Source organism: Cetorhinus maximus, chromosome 6 (genome assembly GCF_964194155.1).
Source record: "Cetorhinus maximus chromosome 6, sCetMax3.hap1.1, whole genome shotgun sequence".
Lineage (NCBI taxonomy): Eukaryota > Metazoa > Chordata > Chondrichthyes > Lamniformes > Cetorhinidae > Cetorhinus > Cetorhinus maximus.
In genome coordinates this window covers 100,715,464-100,742,327 of record NC_135884.1, presented here as the reverse complement: position 1 = coordinate 100,742,327, position 26,864 = coordinate 100,715,464, and the positions used below count along the sequence as shown (strand labels likewise).

Below are 26,864 nucleotides of genomic sequence, written 5' to 3'. Positions count from 1 at the left end.
TATGGATGATAGGAGGGCAATGAGCATACCATGGTGATTTCAATCTCATCTTCAAACTGCTGAGGACAAGAAGTCCTTTAGCATATGCCAAGGGAGACAGAAGGAAGCTGTAGGCTTGTCTGCAGGAGTCGAGCTTGAAATGGTGGCCAGAGAGTAGAAGGTTGAATACCGAAGGGTTGGAGTAAGAATTTGAGGGGATATATGAAAAGGCATTTCAATAGGCAGGGTCCTAGAAAGGATAAAGGGAAATAAGAAAGGAGGGAACTAGGATTGATGGGCTCAGGTTTGGAGCAACAACTGAATTGTGCGTGCAAAGAGGCGCAGCAAAGTTCAAGTTGCGTAAGGCCTGCTTACATAGCAAGATTAGGTTAGATATGTCCTGGTGATAAACAAGGAATAGATGGAAAAATTATAATGAGTTCAGAGTTAGTCAAAGGTTAGCGTAGATAGGATGGGGTCAGTTGAGTATTGACTATCTGATATCCAGATCCCAAGCATGATGTGGTGAGCAAGTGAGCGATTTGAATGATAGAGTCTTGGAGGATGCATTGCTGGAGGTATTTCAATGGGAGTGAACATCTAAAGGTGTGCAGAACAGGTCATGGGGTAGATAAACTGTGGCTAAGCTGGCATTCACCCTAAGATCTAAAGCCAGTGGAGACAGCTCAGGAGTGAATCTGTGGTCAGGACCCAGATTGTAACTGATGGACAGTTGTAAGTTCAGCAGGTAACAGTAGAGGTGAGGGATGGCTGAAGGCTAAACAAAGTGACGTCAAATTTTAAGAAGCTGAACAGCAGATCAGAGACACATCAGCTGAGTCTTAATGTGGTGACCAGTGGAGAAATGTCTTGATGTCCAAAGATGTCAAGATATCTTTAAGCCAAATTTAAGCAATGAGGTTGAGTCAATGCTCAGTGAGGAAACCAAAGAGCAGGCATGGTTGAGGAACAAGCAGTGAATTTACCCAAGTAACTTTAAGCTAGCATTTAACTTACAGATGGGGCTAACGTGCACTCACTTTTAGAGCCAGGGAAATGTGAAACAGAGGACACTGGGGTGGGGAAATGGGCAGCGGATGACCAAGTAGAGAATTGTAGAACAAAGGATCTCCCCATGATGCTACCAGCCCAGGAACCATCTTTGGAGGGGGGAGGGGGTGGTGTGAAATGATGGCAGTATGCCAATGGCTGTTCCTATAATCAGATGTTCAGTCATAGCTCAAATCCATGTAATAAAAGAAAATGTGAAGCTGACCTAGAGTTAGGAACATAAAATATACAGTACATTTTGCTGAGAAAGAAAAGGTTTTCCGAGAAATGGAAAATTCTTCCCTCCAATTGTTAATGCACATGCAAGAGTATTCCTGTTTGAGAATGCTGTTTGTCTTTGATGTTGTAAAGGTATTTATAGATCACATTTGTGATCCATTATTTAAAAAAAAAATACATCCACCAGATGGATTTGGTTATGTTTTGGCACATTGATCCCTGTGGCGCTTGTTGTTAAGTGAAGACCTGCAGGAATAGTACTAGAACTAATGGTACAAAAATCTAGCAATACACATTAGTAATTTGTTGCATTGCAGCACCTTTAGATTTCTACCAAAGAGCAAAATGGATTTATAAGTAACCAACCCATCTTAATACAAATCAATATATACAAAATGAATTATCAGCTGTTATCATTTGATAAGCTTGCATTGATGACAGCTAATGTTTCAGTATGTGCAGTATTGCTTCCTGGTCATTGCTGTCTGCAATGATACTGCTGCAGGTCTCTAAAGACTGAAAGCAAATAAAGCTCATAATTTCCTTTTGGATTCAGATCAGTGCTTCACTCTTATGGTTTATGATCTCTTAACATAGATGAGATTACTGCCTTTGTAATCAGTTCCAAACATCCAATGTTTGGTTATCTTCCTGCAGTGCAATATAGCATTGAATAATTCTAGTCACAACTGTACATCTACTGGGAAGATGGTTTGCAGTAGTATATTTTGTTTATTGTAGACAGAATGTCCATAAGTCATTTGTTTCTTTCTGTATAAAAACCACCAGCTCCAGTATGACTCACCGGTACAATTCCACAAAATCAACAGCCCATTGGTATCATGACCAAATGGTCAATCTTCAGGGCTGAATCTAAACAGTGAATTTTGGCAAAGTTTGACTATGGTATCTAAGCTGAGCCTTATCCTGTCCTTCTGCATGTGAATTCTCTAGCAGGAATCACTGGGCATCGAAGGGAGGGTTGATGGTAAACATGACTATTTTTTTCCCCTTCTCTCGTAGAACAAGATTAGCTAATTCAGCAGACTTCAGGAAATGAATCTGGAACTTTTTAAAAATGACTTTGTATACCTAATGTAAACCTTAACCACAAGTTAGGCCAACCACAACAGAATCCTGGTGCTAAGTTGCCAAATCAGCTCACTACTTTGCTCACAAAAGCTGTAGTCAAAGGTGGGATAGATATCGAAATGATCTAGCATCTAAAAACTGGGCATCCATGAGGTGCTCTGGGCCATCATCAGCAGAATTGTACTCAACCACAATCTGTCACCTCATGGCCTGACATATCCCCCACTCTACCCATTACCATCAAGCCAGGGTATCAATCCTGGTTCAATGAAGTGCAGGAGGGCATGCCAGGAGCAGCACCAGGCATACCTAAAAATGAGGTGTCAAACTGGTGAAGCTATAACACAGGACTAGTGTGCCAAGCAGCAAGTGATAGACAGGGATAAGTGATTCCACGACCAATGGATCAGATTTAAACTCTGCAGTCCTGCCACAGTCGTGAATGGTGGTGGACAATTAAACGACTCACTGGATTAGGAGGTGCCACAAATATCCACATCCTCAATGATGGAGGAGCCCAGCACATCAGTGAAGCATTTGCAACAATCTTCAACCAGAAGGGGGTGATCCATCTCTGCCTCCTCCAGAGGTCCCCAGCATCACAGATGTCATTCTTCAGCCAATTCAATTTGCTCCATGTGATATCAAGAAACGGCTGAAGGCTGTATTGGATACTGCAAAGGCTATGGACCCTGATTATATTCTGGCAGTAGTACTGAAGACTTGTGTTCATGAACTTGCCACACTCCGAGCTAAGCTGTTTCATTACAGCTACAACATTGGCATCTACCTGGCAATGTGGAAAATTGCCCGGGTATGTCCTGTAAACAAAAGGCAGGACAAATCCAAGCTGACCAATTACTGCCCCGTCTATCATCAGTAAAGTGATGTAAGGGGTCATCAAAAGTGCTATCAAGCAGCACTTGCTAAGCAACAATCTGCTTACTGAGACTCCGTTCAAGTTCTGCCAGTGTCACTCAGCTCCTGACCTCATTACAGCCTTGGTCCTAAAGTGCTGAACTCCAGAGGTAAGTGCGACTGTCCTTGACATCAAGGCAGCATTTCACCGTGTGGCATCAAGGAGCCCTAGCAAAACTGGAGTCAATGGGAATCGGGGGTGGGGGAGACACACACTCCCTGCTGGCTGGAGTTATGCTTAGCACGAAGGAAGATGGTTGTGATGGTTAGAGATCAATCATCTCAGTTCCAGGACAACACTGCAGGAGTTCCTCAGGGTAGTGCCCTAGGCTCAACCATCTTCAGCTGCTTTAGCAATGACCTTCCTTCCATCATAAGGTCAGAAGTGGGGATGTTCACTGATGATTGGTGCTGAACATTGTGCATTCACCATTCATGACTCATACTGAAGCAGTCCATGTCCAAATGCAGCAAAACCTGGACAATATCCAGGCTTGGGCTGACAAGTGGCAAGTAATATTTGTGCCAGGCAATGATCATCTCCAATAAGAGAGAATCTAACCATCACCCCTTGACATTCAATGGCATTACCGTCACTGAATCCCCCAGTATCAACATCCTGGGGGTTATCATTGACCACAAACTGAACTGGACTAGTCAAATAAATACTGTGGCTACAAGAGCAAGTCAGAGGCTAAGAATTCTACAGCAAGTAACTCTTCTGACTCATGCCTGTCCACCATCTACAAGTCACAAGTCAGGAGAATAATTTAATACACTCCACTTGTTGGAGCTGCACTTGACCAGGCAATACTACAGCTTGACACCATCCAGGACAAAGCAGCCTGCTTGACTGGCACCCCTTCCACAAACATTCACTCCCTCCAACACGTGACAAACAGTGGCAGCAGTGTGTACCATCTAATAAGATGCACTGCAGCAACTCACCAAGGCTCCTTAGACAGCACCTTCTAAACTCATGACTGCTATCATCTAAAAGGACAAGGGCAGCAGGCACATGGAAACACCACCTGGAGTTCCCCTCCAAGTCACTCCTCATCCTGACTTGGAACTATATCACTGTTCCTTAACTGTCACTAGGTCAAGATCTTGGAACTCCCTCCCTAACAGCACTATAGGTGTACCTACACCACGGGTTGCAGCTGGTTCACCACTGCCTTAAGAGCAATTGGAGATGGACAATAAATGCTGGCCTAGCCAGCAATGCCCACATCCTGTAAATAAATAAAAAAAATACTTCAACCTTGTACTGTAATTTAGTAGATGGATAGAATGATGAACCCCAGCTCTTGTAACTAGATGGAAGTTGCTGTGCAAATAACTAACTGTAACTACATTAGACTAAAATTATGTATTATCAACTACACAAATCAAAATGGAAGGTAGAATAGCAATCCACTTCATGTTTGGATGATTCCTCCTGATTATCCAGAAACTTTTGACTAACTTGGTGCAGTTCTTTTAAGTAACAGAAGATGGTTGAAGGTGGTGTTTACTGTGTATATGAAATCTCAAAAGGCTTTGGTAAGTACTACCACCACCTCCAGGTGTGTTGGCGACCATGGACTGGTCCATGATTGTTTGGCAAAGTATTGCAGTGGTTGCCATTGCCTTCTGCAGTATGGCTTACAGGAAACAGTCCTACTGCCTGTCGTTAGGCATATTGGAAAGAGCCACAGGCTGTTTGGCCACATTACGAAAGCACCTTTCTTGGCCATTTAAGTCCTGAAGTGGGACTTGAGATCCGAGCTTCTGGCCCAAAGGTAGGGATGCTAACACTGCCACAAGTGGCAAAGTACCACTTAATTTTTTTTAAAAAAAGGAAGCCCATGAGATTTAAAGGGGCAGTGGCAGCATGGATATGAAATTGGCTAAGATTCAGAGCAGAGTAATGTTGTTGAATGATTGTTTTTCAGACTGGAGGGGGAAATACAGTGGAGTTCCCCTGACTTAGGTTTACAGGGTATAATTCCTAAGGCTGTAGATGACATGAAATTCCTCAGTAGCAAACTGAGGATAGCAGATGTGGACATATATGGGCAAACACATGGCAGATGAAATTTAATTCAAAGAATATGAAGTGATGCATTTTGGATGAGGAGAGGCAATATTGACTAAATAGTGCAATATTAAAAGGATGCAGGAACAGAAACCAGGAGGTTTATGTTCAGTGGCAGGATTTGTTGATATGCCTATTATAGCATACGGAATCTTTGGCTTTATAGAGGCATAAAGTATAAAAGCAAGGTTATGCTAAACATTAAAAAAAAAATCTGTCTCAGCTGGAGTTGTGTCCAACTCTGGGTACGAAATGTTAGCAAGGATGTCAGGGCCTTGGAGAGGGTGCAGAGGAGATTTACTAGAATGGTACCAGGGATGAGGAACTTCAGTTGTATGGAGAAATTAAAGATGCTAAGATTGCTCTACTTGGAGCATAAGAGGAGGTTACCATTCAACCCATTGTGCTCGTGCTGACTCTTTGAAAGAACTATTCAATTAGTCCCACTGCCTGCTTTATCCCATAGCCCTAAGAGCAGAAATGGTTAAGGAGAGATATAATAGACATGTTCAAAATCATGTAATGTTTAGATTTGGTAAATGAGGAAAACCTGCTTTTGGTGGCAGGAAGGTCTGTAACCAGAGGACAAAGATTTAAGGTAATTGCAAAAGCCAGAGGTGAGATGGGTGTATTTTTACACAACAAGTTATGATCTGGAATGCACTGTCTGAAAAGGTAGACAGTAACTTTCAAAAGGGAATTGGAGAAAGTTGCAGGGCTATGGGGATAAAGCAGGGGAATGGGACTAATTGATTAGCTCTTTCAAAGGGTCAGCACAGGAGCAATGGGCTGAATGGTGGCCTCTTATGATCCAAGTTTCTATGAACTCTATCATTGTATATATAACCACATGTTTTACAATTTAAACTGAAACTAATAGTATTGGCTTTGATGAACTGTAATTTGCTTTGGAATGTTTGCCTGTTTTTTAGAACTTCATAAATACTATCTACAAAAATCAAGGGCATAAGAGTTGTTGAAAATTAACATGCAGATTTATCACAGCTATTTTATGGAGCCACTTAATACCAGAAATGCTTTCCTTCCCCGCCCCCATCAACCTAGGTAACGTGTTAAACATTAACAGCTCAAGTGTATCAAGTTAGACAATTCTAATGAATAAAGAAAACAAACAATGAAAGAAATTGGCAGCAAAATAATTTTAAAATGTTATCCAGATGAACCACATTCTGCTTTTATAAAAAAAAACTAACCCATTTACCATTGAAAAGTTATATCCATAGCTGAATTACTCATTTAACCCTGCTATGCTAACTCTTGGTTTAGTTCTACTTTTGGACACATTTCCAAGCACCCCCTTGCTCCTATTTATTTCCACATGTACCATGTTAACATGCATGCAGATATTCTAAATCCTAGACTAAGATTCTGTATTTTTTAATGTGTAGCTGGAAATGCAACTCGTGCATCTCTGAAAGTTGATTACTTTCAGTGCTATTTTAAAACTAGTGCAACAGGCTTTAATTGTAATTGATTTAGGCACGATTCCTCTAATCTAAGTATTTCAATACAGACATGCAACTGTAAGTAAGTATAGACATTGAACAACATACCCGATGACTATATTCAACAGTGCATGGTGCATTCTATGGAGGGCTAAGCACCAATTTCCAAAGTTATGAACAAATGGGGAGAAGCAGGGCGCTGGAAATTCCAGCTTCAATTGGAAGATGTTGGTTTTTGTTCTGTAAATGCAAATCAGTTTTCATGTGAAAGGTGCTATATGCAGAAATATCCCAACATGCTTTGTAAAAACAGTCATGAGGTTAGATGTTGAGCTGAGAGATTAGGAAGCAGCTTGTTTAAAGAGTGACTTTGAAAATAGTTGAAATATGAAGGGACTTAAAGGAGTCAGTAGAACTGAGGCAATTGAAGGCTTTGTAACCAATGGAGTGAAGGGAGGGATGAGATGCACAAAAGCTGAAGTCACGAAGAGAACGTTAGTGTGGATTTGGTGCTGGAAGAGCAGGTGAAGCAATGCCATGAATGGAAGAATATTGTAAATTCTATAAATTGGGTAATGGAATGGATGCTAGATTAGCAAGAAGATAAGTAAATGGTGTGCAGCACAAGTTGGGTGTGACGGGGTTTGAGAAGGATGAAAGCAAGGAGTGTTAAAGCTGTCAAATGTGGAGGTGGTGGTTATCTATAAAAGTTTCAGCAGCCTGGGGGCAGAAGCGGGCAATCAGTTTTAGTAAGTAATATGTGGGTTTAAAGCTCAACTCTGAAACCAGATGCTGAGGTTGTGAACAATCTGGTTTAACCCAAGAAAGTGGCCAGAAAATAGGATGAATTCCAGGAAGGAAATGTCGTTTGTGATGGGAGGTAAACTTTATGGTTTTGTTCTTTGCCAGGGGCTTTAACTCCTCCATATCTTGATGGCAAATAAGCAGTTTGATAATACCGAGGTAGTTGAGAGGTGCTGGAATGATCAACCTGTGTGTGAAAGTTGCCCTGCATGCCTGTGAATGATGATGCAAAAGGCAGTTAAGGATTGATTCTTGGGAAACCCCAGAAGTGACTGGGGAGCATAGAAGTGATTATCAGAGTTACACCAGGTACTTCCAGGTAAATAGGATTAAAAGAATGCTACTTTAGTCCCATGGAGTTGGACAATTGAAGGGAGGCATTGAAGAATGCAGCATTCAATATGGTTGACTAAGAGGATTGCTAATTATAAAGCACCAAGACAGGATATTGTTTGTAGCTCTTGACTAGAGATATTTTGGTGTTTGTAAGTAAGTGGAAGCCAGACTGGAGGGATTTAAATTGAGTTTTAGAGGTGGGTACAGAGCTGGGAGCAATCGACACTGAGGATCTTGGGAGTTTGTAGGTGGGACAGCAACCTGAAAGCTTGGAGTAAGGTAGATTTTTGAGCAGAGCTTTTTAAATAAAATAATTTCAGTATGTAAATATTTCCACCCCTATCTTAATATTGCTAATTTGATCAACCAACAAAGCCTCATTTTTCATTTACAAAGAAACCACACTAATCCATGCAGCAAAATACTGAAAATGCTAATACACCACAGGTCAGATATCATATATAGAAAAAGAAACAAAGGGTAGTAATGTTAAGGTCATTTTTTTTCCCTTTGTCAGATTCAAACAGGTTTCAGTTTTGACAGGACAGATCAATTGTTGCAGCCAAATGATCATTAAATCTAGCTAAAGCTGAATTCTAAGACATTTTTAATGTTGTGCTTTTGCATTAATGCTACATCCCAGAATTACAGAATGTTTACAGGAGGCTGCCATGCAGCCTGTAGTGTCTGTGATGGCTCTCTGAAGGAACAATTTGCCTAGTGCCACTCCTCTGCCTTTTTTCCTGTCGTCCTTCATTCTTCTTCTGATAATCCAATTCTGTCTTGAATGTCTTGATTGAATCTGCCTCCACCAATCCCAGACAGTGCACCTAGATCCTTAACTTGTTTTGTAAATGCAAACTGCATTTACAAAACAAAGACTGACATCTTCCACTTGAAGCTGGGAGTTCCAGTGCTCTGCTTCTCCCCATTTGTTCAGAAGAAAGTTTGGAAATTGGTGCTTTGCTCTCCAAAGAATGCACCATGTATTATTGAAAGTAGTCACCAGCTAGTATTTTGTTCAATGTCTATACTTAATGACAGTTGCATGTCTCAAATGTGTGAAGTTTTTCCTCATATTGGCAATTACCTTTAAAGCTGTGTCCTCTTGTTCTCTATCCTAACACCAATGGAAACAGTTTTTCCCTATCTACTCTGTTTGAGTGCTTCCATCAAGTATTTTCGACCTTCTCTTCACGAAAGAGAAAAGGAAAACTGTTCCAGCTTCTCCAGTCTATCCATGTAACTGAAGTTTCTCATTCCTGGAACAATTCTCATGAATCTTTGCACTCCCATGCCTTCACATTCTTCCTGAAGTGTGGCATCCAGAACTAGACACAGTACTCAAGCTGAAGCCAAATCAGTGTTCTATACAAGCTTAACAGAACTTCCTTGTTTTTGTACTCTATGCCCCCATTAATAAAGCCAAGGATACTGTATACTTTATTAACCATGCTCTCAACCTGTCCTGTCACCTTCAATGATTTATGCACATAAACAACCAGGTTCCTCTGCTCCTGCACCCCCTTTAGAATTGCACCTTTTTATTTTATATTGTCTCTCTGCATTCTTTCTACCAAAATGAATCCCTTCGCACTTAAATTTAATCTGTTACTTGTCTTTCTGCCCATTCCACCAACCTGTTTTATATCCTTTTTGAAGTCCTATACTGTCATCCTCACCATTTACAATACAGTAAAATCCCAATGAGTCGAATCCCAGGGGAGCCGCTTCCAAATTTGTGTTTTAAATAGAGCTTCATGATAACTGAGCAGCCCCATTTCCACATGAATGCGTCTCTATGTAACCTGATATGTCTATAAACTAAAGTGTGTCTAAAACGATAGATTCAAATGTCAAAATGAAAACACAGTAAATGTGTGAAAAAGTCTATTCAATTTGTTCATGCTTTAGTGACCTGAACTTGCAAAAGGCTGGGGCTTTGCATTGAAAAAGGCCGGAGGTCATCCAGGCAGTTTTGTTAGCCTCATGCTGCATAGGTAGTGTCTTGACATTTGCGAAGCAACATGGTTTCTTGGACTTGCCTGTCACAAGAAGTGGCAGTTTTTCAGTGCCATCCATGTTGACATATTCCTTGCTCTCGTTCCCACTAGTACATGTTTCACCTTTAAACATCAGAGCGGCCTAGCAAAAGACGGTAAAATATTCTAGGTTCATCCATGTTAAAAATATCTTGGTGCATACTTGTTTGTTAGCGAGACCATTTTGGAGCCAATCATGTGTCATCATTGCCGTAACTACCACACCCTCACCGCTTGTCTCGCAGAAGATGATGCCATGCCTTGTTTTTAATTGGTCCAGCCATCTGACACTGCAGGAGAACTGCATGTGGCCCAGCTGCTTTGCCAGGGTGAGTCCCATTTCCTGCAGGATTGGACCAGAGATTAGAACATTCTCTGCTTGGGCCACCTTATATCATGTTAGCAAAGCTTCGTTTTCATTCTGTCTGCTTTCTGCTTCATGTCACTGTTTTCCACTTGCTGGATTAGCTTTGTCTTCTTTCTGTTTGACAACACTTAAACTTTCTCACAGGTTTAACCATACTCTCAGGTTTTGCATGTCCTTTCACTGGAAGGTCTTAATGACAAATGATGGCTTGCTCAGCATTCCATGATTTTACCCTTTTTGCGTGGTCTAACTCTGCTATGGTTGGTAAGGTCATATGTCAAGCTTGGACAAGTTTGGCTAATCCAGAGTAACCAGTGCAGAATTTTGGCTCATCACTGGCATCGTTCTATGGGCATTTGTTATTCTGCTGGCAAGAATGGTTGACGGCTTCGACAGAACTAGAATTTTGAGTCATCTGAGTTTGACTCATTATGATTTCACTGTACACCCAAGGTCTTGGTCATTAATATGTATCAGGAAGAGCAGGGATCTAACACTGATCCCTGGGGAACTCCACTCCAGTCTGAAAAACCTTCATTAAGCGCTACTGTTTCCTGTCAATCTGCCAATTTCGAATCCATGTTGCTACTGTCCCTTTTTTCCATGAGCTCTAACTTGGCTCAGAAACTTGTTGTTTGGCACTTGATAAAGTGCCTCTTGGAAGTCCATGTACACCACAACAGCATTAGCCTCATCAACTCTGTTATCTCCATGAAAAACTCAGGCAAGTTGGATAAACGCCATTTACAAATCTGAGCTGGCTTTCCTTAACCCACGTTTACCCAAGTGACTATTAATTTTATCCCATATTATCGTTTCTAGAAGCTTCCCCACCACCAGGTTATACTAACTGGCCTGTAGTAGCTGGGCTTATCTTTACACCCTTTTATTGAACAAGTCTCCAGTCCTCTAGCACCATCCTTGAGTCTAAGGGAGACATTATTTTGGATTTTAGCAGACCAGCACCTCTAATTGGTTTACTGACTCTACTGCTAAGGTAAGAGCTGGATTTAGCAACACTGCAAAACACAGCACAGACATCAGTCTTCTGGAATCCAAATGAAACCAACTCCCTGAAGGATTCTGTTTGAAACATCAACCTCTTTTTATATCTCTACAGATGTTCACTGACCATCTACTATCCACATTTGTTTTTTTTCACCCATTGCAGAGAGCTATCCCATTAAAAACTGTTTAATGTAGATACCTAATACATAACATTGAGATTTCATGTACACATGACTTAAAGCCAGCTAACGTATTTGCAACATTTATGACTTTATATTGTTTAAAATGGTGAATATTTTTCAAAAACAAGCCCTGGAAATACTCAGCAGGTCTGGCAGCAGCTGTGGAGAGGACACGTTAACTTGAACATGACTCTCCTGTTTGAACTATTGGGCAACTTGCTGCATATCACAGGTTTCTGAACATTTCAGGGTGACGATTATTAATGGTGTAACACTTGTTGCTGAGGGTACCACTAGAGGTGCTGGAAGGAATATACCACAACTTTGTTCTGTTAAATGTATCATGTGAGAACATGACAAACTATGCAGTACATCAGAAGGTCTGGTCATTGTCAAATAGCATCCTTTATAGACCAATTCTGTACGTAAAAGTACAAACATTCTGATCCATTCCATGTTCATAATAGGATGCTTCATTGTGACTTATTGTCATCTCAGCCAGAAGATTGTAGGTCAAGTCCCATTTCAGCACATAATCCAGGCTAAACTTCCAATGCTGCGCTGTTTTGGGTGGCATCTTTTGGATGACACATTAAACAGGCCATATCTACCCCTTAGGGATCTGATGGCAAGATTCAAAGAGTATTTGAGTTGCTAACACTTGTCCCTCGATTAACATCACTAAAACAGATTACCCATTCATTATCACGTTATTTGTGGGACCTTGCTGTTGGCAGCCATTTTGCAATGTTTCATACATTGCATCACTTCAAAAATGTGCTTGATGGTTTGGCTCAAGTACTCTGGGATGGCCTTGGTCATAGGCACTATATAAATGCTTGTCTTTTGTCCTGTCTCATCAATTGTTGAAACTGCCATTTGATTTGAACTAAAAACAGAAAATGCTGGAAACACTTAGTAGGTCTGGCAGCATCAAAATGTTGTTGGACTCAAAACATTAACTGTGATTCTCTCTCCAGATGCTGCCAGACCTCCTGAGTTTTTACAGCATTTTGTTTTTATTTCAGATTTCCAGCATCTGTAGTATTTTGCTTTTATTTGACCTGGACTGCTAAACACCTAAAATCTCCTTTTGTGCAAACACCCTTTAAGGGGTATTTCCCAGTCCTTTGTCCTTCATAACTCATTACTGTTTCATGCCATCTGGGCACTTGTTCATTTAAGCCTTAATTGTGTATGAAGTGGATTCCTGATACTTCTTTAAAATTCATTCACTGGATGTGGGCTTTGCTGGCTGGGCCAGCATTTATTGCCCATCCCTAGTTGCCCTTCAGAAGGTACTGGTGAACTGCCTTCTGGAACCGCTGCAGTCCATGTAGTGTAACAGTGCTGTTAGGGAGGAAGTTCCAGGATTTTGACCCAGCGACAGTGAAGGAACGGCGATATATTTCCAAGTCAGGATGGTGAGTGATTTGGAGGGGAACTTCCAGGTGGAGGTGTTCCCATCTATCTGCTGCCCTTGTCCTTCTAGATGGTAGTGATTGTGGATTGGAAGGTGCTGTCTAAGGAGCCTTGGTGAATTCCTGCAGTGCATCTTGTAGATGGTACACACTGCTGCTCCTGTGCGTCAGTGGTGGAGGGAATGAATGTTTGTGGATATGGTGCCAATCAAGCGGCCTGCTTTGTCCTGGACGGTGTCCAGCTTCTTCACTGTTGTAGGAGCTGCACTTGTCCAGGAGGTGAGTTACTCGTCACACGATTCCTAGCCTCTGACCTGCTCTTATAGCCACAGTATTTATATGGCTAGTCCAGTTCAGTTTCTGGTCAATAGTAACCCCCAGGATTTTGATAGTGGGTGATTCAGTGATGGTAATGCCATTGAACATCAAGGGGTGATGGTTGGGTTCTCTCTTGTTGGAGATGGTCATTGCCTGACACTTAAGTGGCAATTAACATTCGTGCCACATGTCAGCCCGAGCCTGGATATTGTCCAGGTCTTGTTGCACTTGGACATGGACTGCTTTAGTATCTGAGGAGTTGCGAATGGTGCTGAACATTGTGCCATCATCAGTGAACATACACTTCTGACCTTATGATGGAAGGAAGGTCATTGATGTAGCAGCTGAAGGTGGTTGGGCCTAGGACGCTACCCTAAGGAACTCTTGCAGTGATATCCTGGAGCTGAGATGACTGACCTCCAACAACCACAACCATCATCCTTTGTGCTAGGTATGACTCCAACCAGCAGAGAGTTTCCCCCTGATTCCCATTGACTCCAGTTTTGCTAGGGCTCCTCAGTGAAATGCTGCCTTGATGTCAAGGGCAGTCACTCTTACCTCACCTTGGGAGTTCAGCTCTTTTGTCCATGAGGTCAGGAGCTGAGTGGCCCTGGTGGAACCCAAACTGGGCATCTGTGAACAGGTTATTGCTAAACAAATGCTGCTTGATAGCAGTGTTGGTGACCCCTTCCATTACTTTACTGATGATGGAGAGTAGACTGATGGGGTGGTAATTGGCCGGGTTGGATTTGTCATGCTTTTCGTGTACAGGGCATACCTGGGCAATTTTCCACATAGCCAGGTAGATGCCAGTGTTGTAGCTGTACTGGAACAGCTTGGCTAGGGGCGTGGCATGTTCTGGAGCACAAGTCTTCAGTATTATTGCTGGAATGTTGCCTTTGCGGTATCCAGTACCTTCAGCCGTTTATTGATATCGTGTGGCGTGAATCGAATTGGCTGAAGACTGGCATCTGTGATGCTGAGGACCTCCGGAGGAGGCAGAGATGGATCATCCTGTCAGCACTTCTGGCTGAAGATTGTTGCGAATGCTTCAGCCTTCTCTTTTGCACTGCTGTGCTGGGCTCCTCCATCATTGAGGATGGGGATATTTGTGGAGCCACCTCCTCCAGTGAGTTGTTTAATTGCAAGTAATTTAAAAAACCCTAAAAGCTGCAGTAATGATTACACATCATATATTCTGAGCAGGTTCCTATGGTTCACTTGGAGACTGTTCAGATATAGGTGTTCGTCTGCAGACACTTGTGCAAAGACTGACCAGTGCGGAATGGAAGCAACAGAATGATTTTTCAATGAAATCTTTTGTTCCATGCAGCTGAAGATCTCAAGATGTATAAAAAGGAGGTTCTTGGGTTTAAAGCTGTTAAAACAACATTCTTCAGGAGCTCCATAGATATGAGCATACTTTTGTTTCTACAGGAACATGCATCATGATGCCAGATGGTTGTTATAATCTATTACTTCGTCTTTCGGGATGCCCTGCCTTCAGTTCTTGAGTTCAGGTGTTCTATAACGCTACTTCAGAATGCTTTACCCCTTTCCTAGTTGGAGTTACATCACTGACGTGCTGATGTAATTACAATTCAAAAATGTTCCTTAAACGCTTTTTTAAAATTCATTGTAAGTTGGCATCTTGTTTCCTGCTTTATGCTCTATCATTTAGTGCATCTTTCAAAACTGGGTGAGGATCTGTTTTAGAGATGAACACAGTTTCTTGCTCAAAGCTGCAACTAAAAACACCTTCACTAAGATCTGAGTTTATAAAGGATTGTCTTGATATACATTTTATAAGGTCTTTCAATATCACTCTGAAAATAGAATAAAGAGAACTGGATCCCTAAAGCTACTGCTTTTCATACTTCAGAAGTTGCAGTATCCTAAAGGATGACTGACCCCAGCCACAAGATAGCATCTTGGTGTTACATATAGATTACATGTGCGCTAAGGCAAGCTGCCACGTTTGAGGATGGAAAAGAACAATTTGTGTTTTAATTTGCTAGAACAAAATGGATTATTGTTGGGGAAAGAATAAAAGGGATGTAGATGTAGGTCTGGTTCATATTGTAACAATCTGCAAATTGAATTTGTCGGCTGGGGGCAGGGAGAGAGGCAAAATACTGCATATGACTGGTAAAGCAATATTTTCTGTGAAGATTAGTGCCCTTCTGCAAGGCTACAGGAAATCAATTTCTGCAGAATTTTGTGGGGAGCAAATGTTCATTTATATAACTATAGCAAAGTTTATAAGACTACAAATGATAACTTTGCCCAGTAGAACTTTTTAATGGATAAAAGCAGGCTTGTTCTTAAAGTAATCTGGAGCTTTGGCCAGTTCCCAACCACCAGTCAGACAGTTACGACATGCCAAGAAATTATAGCTTGAATCTCTAAACTGTGTACTGTATGTGAACATTTTCCTTGTCATGTATGACTAGTAAATTGATCAACTTTGTTTAATAATATTGCTCTATTCTAGGCAGACCTGGTTCTTCCTTCCATATGTAAAAATAAAGTTCAAAAGTATTTTTATAATTTAAATTCAAAAATACTTGCCCTCTTGCAGGCCTGGGATTTTTTTTTTGAAAGGAAAACATCCTTGGACACTGAACAAAACCATTTTCTTAGTACTTTAATGCACTTTTTAAAAAAAATTGGTGCCCTAAGCTGCTTTTATATTGTGCTAAATACCATGCTAGCAGTATCAGCATCCAGCGCACAAGCCTGATGTAGTCAGCTGCAACCAAAAGTTAATTGGCTAGAATCTGCTAAGGCCCAGCAGCCAAGAAGATGCAGAATCCTGAAAAGGTTCAAGCTGGTTGCACTAAGGCCACATTTCGGAAATCAGCGCGACATGCTTAGATTTTTAGTGCGATATAGAAACAGCTCTCAATTTGTGTAATCAGTGCTCTTTATATGACTCAAGGTAGCTAAATTAATGAGCAAATGGTCCTCCTATTTTGCAGCATGTTTCAGGCAGACTTGTCTTGAGTTGGATTCTTGAGTATGTAACAATAGGAATTTTAAACAGCAGCAGTCATACAGTAGGAACATTAATAATTAATGACTTATGTCCTTGTGCATTTACACCAACTGGTCCAAACTGCAATAGTGCAAAGGCAAGATGTCATATGGCTGCCTCACTTGAAGTGTTTGTAAATTTGCCCTAACAATTCATTTAATCAATCTTGGGTGAGTTTGGCAGTTGATATTGCCTGTGAGCAGCTCAACTGGTACTGGTTTTTATTTCACTTAGACCAATGAAATAATCCTGTATTGTGTGCTGTCAGGAGAAGTTTTGTTATGTTGAGTTTCCAATAGTGCTTTTGGAAGAAATGAATGAAACCCGGTGTTTCTCATTTGACTACTGGGCAGTGGACAGGCCAAAAACTTTAAAAGCGTAGATTAGATGTTGGAAAACTTATAACTTTCATATTGGCATGCTAGTGTAACATTTTTCAACAAGTGATAACTTCCAGTTAAATGGGTTAAGGAGGACCAAGGGTCACAATTTCAAGTTTTATAGGGCCAGATGTAGGTAGTTGTCAGAAGGTGGTCCTTTTCCTAGAGAATAATGGACCCTTAAGAAGAACAGGCTGCCATCTTACATGGTAGATGCCGATTTGCTGAATTCCATTGAGAGCTGGGCCTGGTCTTGGTTAGATGGACGTCACCTCTTACAAAGGATTGTTACATCATAGAACTTGGGGCCAGAGTTATCTCCTGGACTTGTTTTGATTGCCCAGAAAGGTTGCAGAGGAATTTTCCAGAATTTCCTTCCCTAAATTTGGACTGGGTTTTTATTCGAACATAAAGTAGGAGTAGGCCACTTGTCCCCTCAAGCTTGCTCTACATTCAATAAGATCATGGCTGATCTGATTGTAACCTGCCCCTACCCCCAATAACCTTTCACCCCTTTGTTTATCAAGAATCTATCTAGCTCTGCCTTAAAAATATTCAAGGACCCTGCTTCTGCCTTTTGAGGAAGAATTCCAAAGACTCATGGCCCTCAAAATTTCTCTCCATCTCACATTAAATGACTGCCTTATTTTTAAACTGTGACTGCTAGTTCTAGATTCTCTTACAAGAGGAAACATCCTCCTCAATATGCACTCTGTCAAGGCCCCTCCTGATCTTTAAAGGTTTTGATCAGGTTACCACTTACTGTGCAATCTTTCCTCATAAGACAACCTGTTAATTCCTAGTATTAGTCTAGTAAACCTTCTCTAAATTGTTTCTAATGCATTTACATCTTTCCTTTAAATAAGGATACCAATACTGTACACAGTACTCCAGATATGGTCTCATCAGTGCCCTGTATAACTAAAGCATAACCTCCCTACTTTTGTATTCAATTCCCTTCACAATAAACAACATTCTATTAACTTTCTTAATTTAATTGCTGTACCTGCATACTAGCCTTTAGTGCTTCATGCACTAGGACACATCTGAGCTCTGCAGTCTCTCTCCATTTGGATAACATGCTGCTTTTTTATTCTTCCTGCCAAAATGGACAATTCCACATTTGTCCATATTATACTCCATTTGCCAGGTCTTTGTCCATTCACTTAACCTATCTATGTCACTTTGTAGCCTCCTTACGTTCTCCTCACAACTTGTTTTCCTTCCTTCCTTATCAGAAAATTTATCAATCATACCACCTGTCCCTTCATCCAAGTCATTTGTGTAAATTGTAAACCGTTTCGGTTCCAGCACCGATCCCTGTGGCACACCACTCATTACATCTTGCCAACCAGAAAGATATCCATTTATGGCTATCTTCTGTTTCCTAGCCAATCTTCTGTCCATACCAATATTACTCCCTACACCATGAGCTTTTATTTTCCGCAATAACCTTTGATGTGGCACATTAGCAAATGCCTTCTGGAAATCTCAATACAGTACATCCACATTTCCCTTTATCCACAGCACATGGCTCCTTCAAGGAACTCCTATAAATTGGTTAAAGTGATTTCCTTTTTACAAAACCATGTTGACTCTGCCTGATTGCCTTCAACTTTTCTAACTGTCCTGCTATAATATCTTTAATAGTTTCTAACATTTTCCCTATGACAGATGTTAAAATAATTGGCCTATAGTTTCCTGCTTTCTGTCTCCCTTTTTGAATAAAGGAATTCCATTTGCTATTTTCCAATCTAATGGAACCTTTCCCAAATCTAGGGAATTTTGGAATATTAAAACCAATGCATCAACTATTTCACTAGCCACTTCTTTTTAAGACCCTAGGATGATGTCCATCAGGACCTGGGGATTTGTCAGCATGCAGCTCCCAACAGTTTTGCTCAATATCACTTCCCTGGTGATTAAAATTTTCCTGAGTTCCTCCCTCCCTTCCAGTTCCTGATTTACAGCTATGTCTGGGATGTTATTGGTATCCTCCATAGTGAAGACCGGTGCAAATTACCTGTTTAATTCATCTGTGCTCTCCTTATTTTACATTATTAATTCCCCAGACTCACCTTCTATAGGATCAATGCTCACTTGTAACTCTTTTCCTATTTAAACATCTATAGAAACTTACTATCTGTCTTTATATTTCCAGCTAGCTTTCTCATGTACTCCTCTTTTCCCTCCTCTTTTTGTCATTCTTTGCTGTTCTTTATTTTCTGTCCGATCTCCTGACCTGCTACCCATCTTTGCACAATTACACTTTTTCTTTAAGTTTAATACTGTCTTTAACTTTTTTAGTTAACCACAAATGGTGGGTGGTCCTCTTGGAAATGATCTTTCTCATTGGAATGTATCTATTGTGTATTCTGAAATTGAATTGAACAATTGAACTTCTGCGTAGAAAAGATTAAGTTCCAAGACTCTAAGATGGAGCCAAGGCAATCTTTTAACAAGTTAAATGAGTGGACAACAAGGTGGTAGGTGGAGTATAATTTGGGCAATTGATGTATTCAGTTTGGTAGTAAGAATGCATGATTTTGGTTGATTAGTGGGCTCTAAAGCAGAGTCTTGCACTTCTCCATCTTGCATACGCCATCCTGTAAAGGTCTTGCCGCGTTTTGTTTTTCCTTCTGATACAGGAATATTGGGACCAGTTGTTTCCTGTGTTACAACTGAGATTAGTTAGATCATAGGGAATTGAATCGGAGATCTCCTGGTCGGCATTATCTGAGTTGAATGTAACTATTGTACTACTAATTCTCAGATGAATATTTAGTGCTGAAGTTTGGGGAGCTGCCGCAGAGGCACAATGGGGAAAGGCTGCTGTCTAAGACCTTTCAGCCAAAGTACACCAAGGGGCTGGAAACTGTAACTGTATACCTGACATGAAATGTATGAATCGTATACCAAGAATATTGCAGTTGTATTGGGGCACCTCGAGTGGAACATGCTATATGGAGAAAAGTTGAATTTTATTGCACTCTGTAATTTTCAATTCAATGTTTTGTAATGTGCTTTTACAAATTTATGAATAAAGTATATTTTTGAAAAAAAATTAGAACTTAGTCTGGAGTAAGTCTTGCTGTTATGCTTTAAAATCAATTAGTGCTCGAGAAAGCTGCCAGATATTGAAATGCTAAATTGTATTTTCAATTGCCTTCCTACTGTAGTTCAATGGAGCATTACTCAAGAATGCTTTTTCACAAGCATTTAAAAACATTTCTCCTGTCTGGCAAAGCTTTTGCAGACACTAAATCCATGTATGTGATAGTGATTATGGTAAAAATGTTGATTACTATCATCTGAAATACATGATTTGCTATTATGCCTATGCTAGAATGGCCTCAATCTGCAAAGATCAACTCCAGTTGCAAATTTATTAATTTAACTTTGTATTTGCTACACTCATTTCTAATTTTGTTTAAAAACTAGAATTCTTGTTAAACACTTTCCCTTCAGTGTATGTTTGTAAAAAGGTTACAAGGAGCATAATTGCAATATAAAGATTAGTCTCTCCTCTGCAGCCAGCTTAGATAACATTTCAAATTTGAGATTTAAGCAAGTGGAGTAATGTGACTAATTGGATAGCTCTTTTAAACAGCTGGCAGAGGCACAATGGGCCAAATGATTCTGAACTGGGACTATTTTTGACCCAGTCAGTAGTAACCTGAACATAGAATTGTAAGAAGTGATGAACAATATATTGCTTTTTAATCAAATATCACGTTATATTTGGTTTTAGAGCTGTTGTAGAAGGACAACAGTAAAGATTTCATTTTGCGCTTATTGATTGTTCAAACTGACAAAAAGCATCTTAAGATTTAACTTGGTATCGGCTTTTTTGATTGTCATGGTACATAAAAGGGGTTAAAACCAGCTTCACAAATTATGTTGCATCATATTGAAGGTAGCATTTTACAAGTCTGCTGGGCAGTGACCTGGTGGAATGGATTGACTGCCTGTTGTAGAACCCACTTAAATTTTTTTATCCCTTTTTTCATTTGGTTCTACAATAGGTGAGCAATCCATTCCCTGAGGTCACTGACCATGCAGCAAAGTTGGAAAAGAACCCCTGTTCAGCAAATCGGCATCTACTGCATTAGATGGTGATGAATTTGTTGGTCACTGGTCAATTGGTTTGAGGAATGAGCTGTGCTCTTGATTGGAACAAAAACGTGTTATATGATTTCAAATGTCTTTGTGATAAGCAGTTATTTGAGAATTTTCAAAGCCATAGTTACTCTTGTGAACTAGTTTGCATCAGTGATCTGTTTTGGTAATGAAGTCAAGCTCAACTTATTGGTTTAATTCTTTTCCCTTTGGCAAGGTTTCTTGCAACAATGCCACATAAAATGGCTGAAATGTTACTAGAATACTGTTAAGTGATTTGAATTTTGTACTGTGGTTTCGACTAGCGCGTAGACTTCAGTGATTCGAGAAGGTGGCTAACCACCTTTTTCGAAGGCAATTAGGGGTGGGCAACGATGCTGGCCTAGCTGGCAACATCCACATCCCATGAAAAAATAAACCCCCTCAATAATATGCATTTAGGTTAATGGAAGGATTTTTGAGATCTTTCCTTGAGCTTTACAGGAATGTTGCATTTTCATCCTGCAATGCAGGCAGAAAAACAACAAATTTGAAATCCAAATAAAGGACTCTACATTGGGGAGGTGGTGGAGAAGAAGAATGCACTCATTGTCTTAATCTATTTAATAATTGCCTTAAAGTTTAAATATCATCAAATACTTACACTACAGGACAGCAAATAAAATGTTCATCAAATCTGAAGGACTGTATGACCATTGTAACATCACAGTTGCTTTCAAGATATTCATTGAGGTTTAAATAGTTATCCATGACATCTGTCAAGCAATGTATCAAGTTATGTTGTCAGTGAGTTGTAAGGCTTGAAGCGACTTCTCACATTTCAAATACTGAATTTGATGCAATGTGAATTTAATATTCAATTTAAAGTGCATATTTGTATGCATGTTTTCAGCAAAAAGGGGAAGAAAACTAGATCTTGATGTCTTGTTATATCTTAGAAGGTATGATAAATCAAAGCATACTTGTAAGCTAATTAGTCCAAATAAAGTAGAATCACTTTGTAATAGACTAACAAGCAATTAACAAACAATTTAATGGATTGATCAGAAATCAATTGACCTGATACACACTTGGTCCTCTTCTCTTCCCCACAAGGTGCTCCACATTGATTTTTATTTTTTCAATTTACCATCCAAATGTTAATTGGATTGGCCCTACATGAGAAATGTATTGCTTCAAGTTGCCAGGCTTTACATTAACATAAACTGACCATAAAGAAATTCTATTTTGTCACAAGGAAAAGTTAATCTCTTGAAGTAGTCTGGCAGACAGCAGTTGCAGCAATGTTTTATCAGCTCAAGCAGTAAAGGGTTGAAGTCCCAGGGGTTGCCAATCACTTAAGTCCAGTTAAAATGGATTTTCAGGTCAGTCAAAAGGGCCACCGGGACAATGTAGTATGATATATTCTCATCTGAGGATGGATTAGCTGTGATGTACAATTTATAACTTTTTTTTACTACCATTGTGAATCCCATGGGGTTGGCTGGTGGGCTGTGGTGGTTAGAGAGAAAACAGTGTTGGAAAAGTTGTTTAATCTCATTCCTAATATAAGCTTTTTAATGCTTGATTCAATTGTACCATCAGTGTGGAACCTAAATTGTAGTTCTTAATGTAAAGATGATATGAAAGAATACTTACTATAGAAAATATTTTTAAGTTCTTCCAGGGTGTGGGGGTTGGGTGGAGAGAATGGAGGTGGATATAGAAGGAGTCATACAAATGAGTAGTAAATTTATCTATTACTGTCAACCATGAAGTTTTATCATTGTTTCCTATCCACAGTTACTTCCCTGTTGAGAGAGAAGGTTAGTGCCTCTTGGAATGGTCACATTTCATTTTGATGGGAGCAGGTGTTTCAGAATGCCCTGAGGGCTAATTGGTGGAGGTGTAAGGAAGGTTTGTGGAGTGAATTATGCCTTCACTCTTTCCCTTCTAGTTTTCTATTATCTTTATTTATCACGATGATAAATGATTGTAGAGAATGAATCTCACTAGTGATCAACCTGTATGGCAACATGTCATTGAAGATGCCAAATTCAAAGAGTAAAAACTTACACTTCTCAATTTATCCTAAGACATACCTTTCTGTAACAGTGTAGCTATTTAACTGTCACTTTAAGGGTACTTTTTACACTTTTCCAAACAGTTTGAAATTTATTATAAACCATTTGGGAGATTCACTCTGTTGGGAACAGTTCTACAACTGGGGGGGGCGAATCATATTGACATAGGAGCCTAGGACTTAGGAGTAGGCCATTCAGTAAGATCTGGTTGTCTCAACTTCGGTTTCCTGTCTGCCTCTCATAACCCTTGACTCTCTCTTGTCTATCAAAAATCCAACTCAGCCTTGAATAAATTCAATAACCCTGCCTCCTCAGCTTTCTGGGGAAAGAGAATTCCACATGCTAACAATCCTCAACATTTCTCCTCATCTCTTTCTTCCTAAAAGGGATACCTCTTATTCTTAAGTTGTGTCCCCTAGTTCTAATCTCTCCCACAAGAAGAAACATACGCCCAGTATCAAGTCGCCTCAGGATCTTGTGTTTCAATAAGACCAGCTTTCATTCTTCTAAACTCAATGGATATAACTTTGTTCATTGCTCTGTTCTATGTAAGCTCAAATGTTACTGCTGATGCAGAAAAGTAACCAAATATTTTCATCTTTCTGCAGCTGAAGGTGACTGTGGAGCATTCGGAACCAATTCCCTCCTGCGCAAGAAAAAAGGTCTTCATGTCCTGCGCCCTGTCCATCACAAGTCAAAGCCTCACATCTTGATTGGAATGCCTCAGGATTTCCGACAAATCTCTTCTATTATTGATGTAGACATCCTTCCAGAAACTCATCGTAGAGTTCGCCTTCACAAACATGGCTCTGACAAACCACTTGGATTCTATATTCGTGATGGGGTGAGTGTACGGGTCACCCCTCAAGGAGTGGAGAAAGTTCCAGGAATCTTCATCTCACGGCTTGTCCGGGGTGGCTTAGCAGAGAGCACAGGCCTGCTCGCGGTGAATGATGAGATACTAGAGGTAAATGGAATTGATGTTGCTGGGAAGTCGTTGGACCAGGTGACTGACATGATGGTGGCCAACAGTCACAATTTGATCATCACTGTGAAGCCAGCAAATCAACGAAATAATGTTATTCGCAGCAGCAGAGCTTCTGGTAGCTCTGGTGTGTCAACAGACAGTACACCAAGCCAGCATGCCATAACAACTACTTCAAACTATAACCACTACAGTACAGCAGAAGGAGAGAGTGAAGATGAAGGTGATATAATAATCGAAAATGACATGCCGTCATACATTCCAAAAACAGTATTCCCCAATTATGTGAATGGAGACCTAACCAAAAAGCTGCAGCATAACATCTCTTTAAACAGCCCGCTGCTAGACAACAAAGAAAGTAAATACAAAGGCTCATTAAACTCTTTGAACACAAACAGTGACAGTCCCAGCAAAATAATTTCAAGCCATGGAAACATGCGAGAAGATGGAACAATGATAACGCTATAGACCTTCTCCCCTGTTCTGTCACTTTTTTTAGTATATAGAGCATTCAGAATAAAACTTTATATTTGTTGGTCAATTCATTGTTGAGCTTGACAGGAGCCTTGTTAAGGAGGTTGGAATCAAATTTACTTTCACCCAGCAATATTTGTCAGTGGTGAATCAAAAGGGTATTGGCAAATATGAAAGCAAGAGGAAAAAATTGCAACCACTTTTTACATTAAGGATCTTTCAGAGAATTATGCTTCATATTATTTTGGAAATGAGACATTTAATAACTTTGGTCATTACCAAATACTTAGCTAAGACATCACTTTAGGAGCCAACCTCCCAAACAATTCCAATTTTATAAAACTGAAATACACCACTTCATACAGTTGCAATTGAACAAATGTTACATGTGACCTGAAGACACACAAATGTATCTTGTGAAATTGCAAAACAAGTGTTTAAAAAGTTAAGTTCAGTAACCTCATACCACAATTCTTGCACATCTTATAGTGACCTCATTACTACAAACATCAATTTTTAAAAAAACCTTACTTGGCAATTTCCTATTATTTCCATTTCCTATTTGATAGCCCCTTTTTCCTATGGAAAATATAATTACAAAACTGTGTACTGAAATTTCTGTGGAACACTAGTGAAACCTTTCTCAAAATTGCTGTTTTCCTCCCTGAGAGGAAAATATTTGAGTGCTTTGAAAATTATTTAAACTTATAGATATGCTGCTGTAAGTTTTTTCATTTCTGGTGGTATGAGGGTAATCTGTCAAACATCTACCTGTATCTTAAGAGACCCTGCTGACTTCAGTGCTCTTTATCATGCTGCTTGATATCTTCTTTTATGTTGTAATTGTTTTACAGCCTATTTTTTCAAAGCAATATTCAACATGAGATGTGTGAGACTGTAGATTGAAAGCCCAAATGTTTTCCTTGGTTAATATTTTACAGTAGTTAAAGTCAAAAATTGATAATTGATCTAGAGTTTCTTTGACCTTAACCTCAATAAACAAAATCCGTAAAATGGAAGCTCTAGATGACTGGAAAACCTTGATTCTATCTTTAAATGAAGCAGCACTGTCATCTGCATTGGCTGTGTAAATGGCTATTACATTTTTAATTCTTTGCAGAACTAAGATTGGAGTTAATTCAGTGGATGCCATGAAGGTATGATTTTTTCATTTTGTTTTTAAAAAGTGTTCCCACATTGAGAAAATTGTGGACAGTCTAAATTCCTAGAACAACTTTCTACTAGACCAACATATTGACTGACCGTTAAAGCTTTTGTAACAGAACAGACTCCAGTCTGTTTCAATATAAACTTTTACAGCATGACTAATCTTCCTTCATTAAAAATGATAGAAATACTGAGTGCTTTCCATATGCAAGCCATGCAGACCCTTTACCTTGGTAACAAGGGGCCTTTAACAATAAAAATGGGGTTTATTTCTTCCCTGTATGGAAAAGCACATCAAGAAATACCAACTAAATTTTTCTATTAGTCTCAGCTGGTTAGTTACATAGCCAAATATGCTTAAAATTTAAATCCAGAGTTCATTCACTGACCACTGGATTAAAAGCAATAATCAAAGTATTTGCATCTCTGCGCACTTCAAAAGCATTTCCACTAGTCTGAAGCACAATGACTTGGCAGTTTTAATAAGCTTCCTGTGGAATGAGCATAGTGTTTCTTGGCTCTGCTTTTTCCCAAAACACAACTGGGACTGCCAAAAACTCTTTATTAAAGACAATATTTCCTTAATACTGAAAAGGCTCAAGCTTTCAGGGAAAAAATGCAAATTGAAGTGAAAATGCTTTCAGGAATTCTCTCTCTTAATTTTCATTTCAACATAAATGACTAATCACTTTAATACATTGTACACAGAATTTGTTTTCACCATTACCTTATTTTAATTATATTTTAATGGAGGTTCCCCCAATCACATTTTACTTATGGTAGTTCTAAGTCAGCAGGGTTCAATGGTAGGGTATAACTTTCCTGAAGGTTTTTTTAGACCATCTATGTATTTTTGTCAATTTGTTATACGTCTAATCTGTTTACTAAAGAGATGGGGGCAATTTTATCTAACTGGGAATATTTTGTATAAATTTTTTATGAAATGAGGGCAATATTTTTCTTACTTTTTTGTATTTGACCCCACTCATCCTTCGCCTCTACCTGATTTCCCTTAAACTGTACAAACCTTGTATTTATAATATTTAACAGATTAGCAGTCTTAATGGTTCAAGCTGTATAATATTGTGAATGTTACATAGATGTATGATTATTCAAATAAAAATTCTAACAAGGGCTGGTGTGTCTTTAGGCTTTGTAAACCACCAGTAATCTATTACAACTTGCATTTATACAGGACCGGTGAGGCGCACAAAATTTCCAAGGTACTTCACAGATTGACATATGGCAAACTACTGAACCGGGAACGAGATCGAGGGTTGACCATAAAGGGATTTTTGGGTGGTTTTTAAAAGCAGGAAGAGATGGAAGCAAAGGG

General features: G+C 39.7%; 1 protein-coding gene across 1 annotated transcript in view; it reads left to right on the top strand.

Moving 5' to 3' along the window:
* The window catches only part of pard6a (par-6 family cell polarity regulator alpha), a 99,712-nt gene extending 73,050 nt beyond the window's left edge, over positions 1–26,662 (top strand). Inside the window, exon 3 of the mRNA XM_078544202.1 lies at positions 23,511–26,662. Coding sequence (XP_078400328.1) covers positions 23,511–24,355 — 845 coding nt within the window. The 3' untranslated portion in view covers positions 24,356–26,662. The remainder of the gene's footprint in view (positions 1–23,510) is intronic.
* Positions 26,663–26,864: the final 202 nt, after the last annotated feature.